Source organism: Marmota marmota, unplaced genomic scaffold, assembly GCF_001458135.2.
Source record: "Marmota marmota marmota unplaced genomic scaffold, marMar, whole genome shotgun sequence".
In the NCBI taxonomy this organism is placed as follows: Eukaryota; Metazoa; Chordata; class Mammalia; order Rodentia; family Sciuridae; genus Marmota; species Marmota marmota.
This window is the reverse complement of record NW_026000222.1, coordinates 16792209-16800327: the sequence shown is the minus strand read 5'-3', so window position 1 is coordinate 16800327 and position 8119 is coordinate 16792209. Positions and strand designations below refer to the sequence as shown.

General features: G+C 43.8%; 2 protein-coding genes across 5 annotated transcripts in view; one reads left to right on the top strand and one right to left on the bottom strand.

The window, feature by feature from the left end:
• The window catches only part of Ranbp10 (RAN binding protein 10), a 67538-nt gene extending 67272 nt beyond the window's left edge, over positions 1–266 (bottom strand). The window contains exon 1 of one of the 2 annotated variants that reach the window (XM_048792552.1): positions 22–266. In XM_048792552.1, coding sequence (XP_048648509.1) covers positions 22–95 — 74 coding nt within the window. In that variant the 5' untranslated portion in view covers positions 96–266. The remainder of the gene's footprint in view (positions 1–21) is intronic. The other variant, XM_015496193.2, reaches the window with a different exon arrangement.
• Positions 267–378: 112 nt separating this feature from the next.
• Positions 379–8119, top strand: part of Tsnaxip1 (translin associated factor X interacting protein 1) — a 14109-nt gene continuing 6368 nt past the window's right edge. For 2 of the 3 annotated variants that reach the window (XM_048792548.1, XM_015496192.2), the window contains exons 1-2: positions 379–736; positions 4519–4615. In XM_048792548.1, the coding sequence (XP_048648505.1) occupies positions 4551–4615 (65 nt within the window). In that variant the 5' untranslated portion in view covers positions 379–736; positions 4519–4550. The remainder of the gene's footprint in view (positions 737–4518; positions 4616–8119) is intronic. The other variant, XM_048792549.1, reaches the window with a different exon arrangement.

Below are 8119 nucleotides of genomic sequence, written 5' to 3'. Positions count from 1 at the left end.
TCCCCGGGGGATGGCAGCCCACCCGCAGCGCCCCCGCCAGAGGAGTCTCCTGCCTGCGGGCTCCCAGCTCCCGGGTCCGCCGTCGCCGCCGCCATCTTGGAGGGAGCTGCTATTGTGTCACTGGGGGCGGGGAGGAGTGCGACCAGATCCGCCCAGCTCAGCCAATGGCTCGCGAGCCTCCCGGGGCCTCAGGGAAACTGAGTCCGAGTCGGGCACTTCTCTTTGGACACTGCCACGCCTCACCACATTTTGGACTGCATTTCCCACAATGCAGAGCTCCACAGGGGCGAGCCAATGCGGGCTGAGAGGGAAATTCGGGAGATGTAGTACACACCTGCTCCGTCCTAAGGCTGTCCAGCTGAGACTCCAGGACCCCGAAAACTACAATTCCCGCAGACAAAGCGGCCTCCGGCCTCTCGGCTCTCCTTCCTCCCCTGTGGTCTCTGCTTATCTCCCTGACTCAGTTCTGTCGCTAATGTCAAACTGTCTCCCAGGGCACCCTGTGCCCAGGTCGAGTCCACCCTACCTTCTTGATCTTCCTCCCAGCCCGCGGTCGCTGGACTGGGGGCGTGGCAGAGGCCGGATCCCGCCCTCACCGCAGGGCTGCTGGGGCCTGGTCTCCATGGCAACAAGCTGTACACTCCCGCAGCTTCCCGGGCAGTGGGTGCTGGCCACACGCCTGCCGGAGGGTCATGGCCTCCCTGCCGTCGCAGCGCTACAGCTTCTCCAAGTCGAGGTAGGCGGTAACCCGGCTAAGGGCGGAGAGGATGGCTTCCAGAGAGAAAGATGACACCTGGTCCCGACCTCTGCAACACCTGATGGCTTCTGTCCTTCGGGCTGGGGCTTCAGCCCCGCAGAATTAGTGGTGCAGAAGCAGTTAGAATTCTGGCTGACTTGTCTTTCCAGTGAGGACATTACGTGTCAACAAAAAGGCAGGATAACAAAAGGGCCAGCACACTTTACTATTAGGAATCACAACTATCTTGTATTGAACATTAATATGCTGAATGCTTTCTGTACCACGTATAACCCTCACAACACTTCTATGAGGTAGTTAAATCACCATTTTAAAGAAATCTAAGCCTGGAGAGCTCATAGTTTTACACATACTTATAAATGGTGGAGTTAAAATTTGAACCCAGGCTGGATGTGGTGGTGAAGTCCTGTATCCCAGCAACCTGGAATGCTGAGGCAGGAAAATCACAAGTTCGAGGCCAGCCTGAACAATTTAGCAAGACCCTGTCTCAAAATAAAAGATAAAAAGGTCTAGGGATGTAGATCAGTGGTAAAAACATTCCTGGGATCAATCCCAACAACTCAAGAGGTTGAGGCAGGAGGATTATAAGTTCAAAGCCAGCCTTAGCAATTTAGTGAGACCCTGTTCCCAAAATAATTTCTTTTTTTGGTACTAAGGCACTGTAATACAGTGGTACTCTACCACTAAACTATGCCCCCAGCCCTTGATTCAGTGGTCAAGTTCAATCCCCAGTATCCCCCCCCCAAAAAAAAATACATCCTCCCCAGCTCTCTTTAAACTTTGAGACAGGGTCTCACTAAATTACCAAGGCAGGCTGAAACTTGTGATCTTTCTGTCTCAGCCTCCTTCAAAAGAAAAATTTTAAAAATGACTGGGAACGTAGTTCAGATGAACTCTCCTAGGTTCAACCCCCTATTACCCCCCAAAAAAATAAATAAATAAAATGTTCCAAGACTGAGCTTCTATATCTCAAACATGAGGATGACACAGCCCACCTCACAGTCACTGTTGAAAACATTTAAGTAAAATATGGGAAGCCCTGCCACAGTTCTTATACATCTATAATATAATTCTCAATGCAAAAAAGCCTGACTGCGCCCAGACTCTAATCATTCAGGGGATGCTGCCTTTACCAAAAAAAAAAAAAAAAAAAAGCCTACAAAATTCCCCTAGAACAGGAAATAACAATTTGAAGATTTTATCCAGAGCTAATAGTAAACTTGAGAAAGTGAGTTGTTATCTATCACAGGCATAATCCAGGACACTGCAATAATCTACAAAAGGGATGTAAAACAGACTCAGAAAGAGAATCTCCATCCATTTCAGAAAGAAAGCAGAATATAATTTCTGAGTGATAAATTTGGTGGCAATACAAAATATCATTCATTCACCATAGTCTTCCTTTACCATTATGTAGTGACATACATGGGTCTGGGCTGTTCCCTTCAAGGAGCAGTGTGATTATCCTCTTCCAGCTCCTCTTAGACCAGGGACAATGTGATGGATAGGACAGACCTTAGCACTGTAGAACATGTCAGCAGGATCCTCTAAAAAAGAGCTTCAAATTGTATATTTCCCTAGGGCAGGTATCTCTTCCTTAAGGTCTTTTCTCCTTTCACCTTCACATTCCTACAGAGTCTATTGGTGGATGGAACTCACAGCTTGAGGTGAGGTTGCTCAATACCAGATACACTCTTGAGAAACCCACTGCCTACCATTGACTAAATAATTGAGTTCTCACCACCATGGATATAAAAATATATTTCTCATTCCCATTTAAAGGTTGGTGTAAAATACTTAGAAGCATCCTAGGCTTTTTGGATAAGCCTACAGGCTCTACTGGGTTTTTTGTTTCTGTAAATCTGTTTTTTACTATTATCTTCTTTCACAAAAATGTTGTAGAGTTGTATGACTGAAACAGTTTTCTTCTCTATCAATATCTCTTATCTACTAAATTTTTCCAATTGGAAATTTCTTATGATTATATATAGAGTTCCCCTCAGGTTTTCTGCTTACCTTGCCTTTTGTGATGTTTCCAGAATAAGCAAGAACACTACAAAATGACTTGATCTTGATAGGAAGGTATTGATTTAACCCAGTGAGTAGTTGGGGTTGATCTACTGTATCATCTTGTTTTCCAAGACTGCCTCAAACCCATGTACATCTGACCAGACACCTTTATTTCTCTGCACTAACTTCTTTTTTTTAATTTCAAACTGGATTCTTATTTCTCATGTTTTGTCCACATTTGCCCAAAGGATTTGGGTTGTTACTGATCCATGGAGTAGGACTGAAGAATTCACAGACAAGGTTTCCCAGCTGGGTTCATGTGAATGCTCTCAAGTTCCCTAGAGTTTTGATAGTACTAGTCCCATTTTTAGGGGCAAAGACACTGAGATTCATAGGTTAAGCAGCATACCCAAGGTCATCAGCTAACAAGGAGTATGAACACATAAGTCCACTTGGCAGTATACTCTACCCTTTGGATCTCTGAAATTACTTCTTCCTTTTATTCTACCTGGGCAAGCCTGCCCCCACATGTAGTACTCCCTGCTGACTTCCAAGTGCCTCCATAGCTTGAACAAGGCTGTTTCTCCTAATATTAAAAACTTCCTTAGGGTCCACTTTTTTCCCATCCTGCTGTCATAATTAACATCTGTGGAGCTTATTGCAATTTACACAGATTTTTTGTTTTGTTTTGATACTAGGGATTGAACTCAGGGGCACTCAACGAATGCTGAGCCACATCCCAGCCCTATTTTATTTTTTTATTTTATTTAGAGACAGGGTGTAAGTGAGCTGCGTAGTGCCTCGCTTTTGCTGAGGCTGGCTTTGAACTCATGATCCTCCTGCCTCAGCCTACATAACCGCTGAGATTATAGGCATGTGCCACCGCACCCAGCTACATAGTATTTTTGTATACCTCACTTTTTTAGTTGTAGATGAACACAATGCCTTTATTTTATTAATTTTTATGTAGTGCTGAGGATTGAACCTCAGGTGTGCCAGGCAAGCACTGTACCACTGAGCCACAACCCCAGCCCTGTATACCTCACTTTTATTTAAACTTCACAACATTGTGAGAGGCAAGGTAAGAATTGTCTCCACTTCTTCTTTTAAAAAAAATATTTATTTTTTAGTTGTAGTTGAACACAATACTTTTATTTTATTTATTTATTTTTATGTAGTGCTGAGGATCAAACCCAGGGCCTCGCACATGCTAGGCAAGTGCTGAGCCACAACCTCAGCCCCTTGTCTCCACTTCTTTAAGAGGAAAGTAGACTGAGGAATACTAAATGAATGACCCAAGAGTGATCCATTTGGAACCCCAGATGTCAGTCCCCAAATCTTATCAGCCAGGAAATAGAGGATTCAGACTCTGCACACCAGCTCTCGGACCCTAGACCCTGTGCTGCTTTTTTGCTATCACCTACCTTTGGGATCACCTGCTCAGAGTGTACCAGAATTGTGAACATGAAACCATTAATTAAATATAAATCTAGAGTCTCTGGGTTCATGGTTAGGGTGTCCTGCTGTTGCAAGAGTTGGTGAGACTCTGGTGATGATGTTTCAGGAAAATGGTTTGGGTCCAGGGCCAGGGGCTTACTTGGCAACATCTCTGAGACTCTGGAGGCAGTGCTAGAAGACCCAGAGGCTGACTCTGATGGGAGGGAAGTCCATGCCTTGTGGATTTGGGAAGGATAGGAGGGCTCTTCCTACTCTGGGATCTGTTACCCACCACCACCTTCTCCTCTATGCAGAACACGCCCACAGTCTTCAGGAATGAAGATAGATGACTGTCTCCGAGAACCCAAAAGCACCCAGAAGTGCAAGCTTTCTCAGAAACGAAAGACACTGGTTAGTGACAATGCCTTTTTGGATCTCCACATGTCATCCCCTAAACCCTATCTGTCTGCCTGTCTGCAACTCAAAAGCACCCCCATCCTAAATACACACACCAAAACAGCTTCTTCCTGGTCAGGATAGTGTGGCTCACAAAGGCCAAGCCTCCCAGACTTTGGGGAAGAGAGGAATGCACACTGGCCACTTGTCATCTGAAAAACCTTCTCAGACCCTCCTCCTAGGCAGAGCCCTCAGACCTTTCCCTGCAGCTCAGCATTCTGGAGTTTCTTTTTTTTTAATATTTATTTTTTATTTACAAGTGGATACATATCTTTTTTTTATTTTATGTGGTGCTGAGGATTGAACCCAGGGCCTCGCGAGCGCTCTACCTCTGAGCCACAATCCCAGCCCCCTGAAGTTTCTTCATCCAGCCTGCCATGTGTCAGGCATTGTGTTAGAAGCTGGCATGGTCACCAGTCTCTGGGGTCCTTCAGTGTAGTGACTATGCTTTTTTGTCCTTATGGCCCAAATGTTGATAGGATACTTGAGTGGCTGCCATAAGTTAAGAGCTCCATAAATGCTTATGAGCATGTATGTAAAGGTAGAGTAAAGGGGCTAGAGGTAAAGCTTAGTGGTAGAGTGCTTGCCTACCCTGGGTTTGGGGCTGGGGTTGTGGCTTAGTGGTGGAGCACTCACCTAGCATGTGCGAGGCCCTGGGTTCCATCCTCAGCACCACATTAAAATAAAGGTATTGTGTCCAACTACAACTAAAAAATAAATATTTTTTTTTTAAAAAAAGACCCTGAGTTTGATCTCCAGCACTGAAGACCCTGCAAAACAAAATCTTTTTGCTTAAAGGCAAAGTAAAGTAAGATTTCTTGATTGTGTGGGTTCCTGTTCCATTCCTGTTCTTTACAGTTTTTACATAAGAATGAATGTTGTCTTATTATCTTATTAAAATTACTAGAATTTGTATGTGAATGTGTGTGTGTTGCTGGAGATCAAACCCACGGCCTCACGCATAAGGTTAAGTGCCCTACCACTGAAATACATCCCCATCCCATTTTTGGGCTGTTGTTGATAGAATCATAGGATTGTTACCATTTAATGAACAAAACACCCATCTTCAAATCTCAGAGAAAAAAACACTTTTGCGCAAAAACTCTAGCTCACAGTGGAACACTGTGGGCTGTGGGCTGTGTGGTGCTTTTCCTCTTGGTGAGTTTGTCCCTTGTGGAGGATTTGGAGACACATGGACCTCAGGTGCCACACACATTGTGAGGCTGAAGACAGTCAAAACGGCAAAATCCCTGTAGAGGGAGGAAAAAGGGGTCAGTATGGACTCTTCCGCCAAGAGGAAGTACAGTCCCCTCAAGGTGAGCTCTGCCCTGCTCCCTGCTTCATCAGCTGTCCACTAACTGGTGAACCTCTGGCGAGGTTCATTTGCTAACTCTTTCTTCTGCGCGGCCATATTCACCACCAGGGGGCGCTGTTGCCCCCCGCCCCCGCCTGTCTCCTTTGGATCCCAGGGCCACCTTCCCATTTTTACCTACAGAGGGAAGCAGAGAGCTTCAAACCGCCCAACCCAACCCGGCCCCCCGCTCGCCAGCACTCCACCCCCACACCCCCCTTTATCCGGAATACTGCATTCTGGCCACTGTTGATGGAGGCCATTCCCAGCTGGCAAAGACGCAGCCACTACCACTGATTACCAAGTGTCTACGCACCTTTGCAATCAAAGTAGGGCGAGCATATTTTCTCACGGCAAAAGGAGCAGATATGAGTACTGGCCTTTTGAAACTCAAAAACTTCCTATTAACTCCCCAGGATTAGGTTCCAGGTATCTTCCAGGGTTATTTTGTACTTTTATAATAATCACATCAATTTTGATAGTCTTTCAAAAGAAAACTTACGATTTGATGACCACACCTTTTTCAAATCTTTTCATGAAATATATGTCATGGAGACAAATATACATACATATATATATAAAATGTGTGATTCCTTGGGTTCAATCCTCAACACCACATAAAAAGTCTACTTCTAGGGTTTCATCATTCCTTTGTTCATCAAGCATTTCTGGGTCCATAGTCATGCTGGGTCCTGCTGGGTTCTAGGGACATGAGGGAAGCTGGGGGTGGTGGGGGTGGTGTGACAAGTGAACAGGGCCCCTGGGTTCAATCCCCAGTACCACACAAATGCACTTGCAAAGCAATCAGATTATAGGTCACAGATAATATCTTAACTTTTTTTTCAGTACTGGGGATTGAACCCAGGGAATCACACATGGTAGGCAAGCACTCTACATTGAGCTACCTCCTCTGCATTTTTTATCTTATTCTGGGAGAGTCTTGCTAAATTGCTTAGACTGGGCTCAAATATGCAATCCTGCCTCAGACTTCTGAATAGGGGTTATAAGCATGTGCCACCAGGCCCAACTGGTCTTAACACATTTTTAAATCAGAAACTATATACTTTGCATTTGCTGATATTATGCAATGGAAATAGGAACTGACAATATATCTCTAAAATAATGATCCATCTAGAAATTTTGTTACAGATGGACAGAATATTTGTTTATTTTTATGTGGTGCTAAGGATCCATCCAGAAATTTTAAAATAAATTCATATGTTCTCTGATTCACTTTTACTTAAAATATAATATGTACCAGAAATAATGTTAAACCAACATGTTCAAAATGTTTGGGACAGACAGGGTCAGAGGAGCACTCACAAGGCATTTATTTAAATTGCTTTAAATACTTTTATTAAGAGGAAGAAAAGGGACTGGGAATGTGGCTCTGTGGTGGAGCCACAGTGCCTGGCATTTGTGAGGCACTGGGTTCTATTTTCAGCACCACATATAAATAAATGAATAAAATAAAGGTCCATAAGGACTGGGGCTGTAGCTCAGTGACAGAGTGCTTGCCTACTAGCCTACTAGAGTGCTTACTACTAGCATGTGTGAGGCACTGGGTTCGATCTTTAGCACCACATAAAAATAAACAAATAAAATAAAGGCATCTGTCCATCTGTAACAAAATAATAATAATAATAATCAGGAAATAAAAATAAACAAATAATCAGGAAAAACGGTAAGAAGAGTCACACTTAAAAATCAAGGCAGAGAGTTGGGGATGTGGCTCAAGTGGTAACACGCTCGCCTGGCATGTGCAGGGCATTGGGTTCAATCCTCAACACCACATAAAAATAAAATAAAGACGGGCTGGGGATGTGGCTCAAGCTGTAGCACGCTCACCTGGCATGCGTGCGACCCGAGTTCGATCCTCAGCACCACATACAAAGATGTTGTGTCCGCCAAAAAATAAAAATTAAAAATTCTCTCTCTTAAAAAAAAAAAAAAGATAGTACCAGAAAATTGTGACAATTGTTAAAAAAAAAATTAAAAAATAAAGATGTTGTGTCCACCGAGAGCTGAAAAATAAATATTAAAATATCTAAATCTCTCTCTCTATCTCTCTCTCTCTAAAAAAAAAAAAAAAAAAAAAAAAAAAAAAA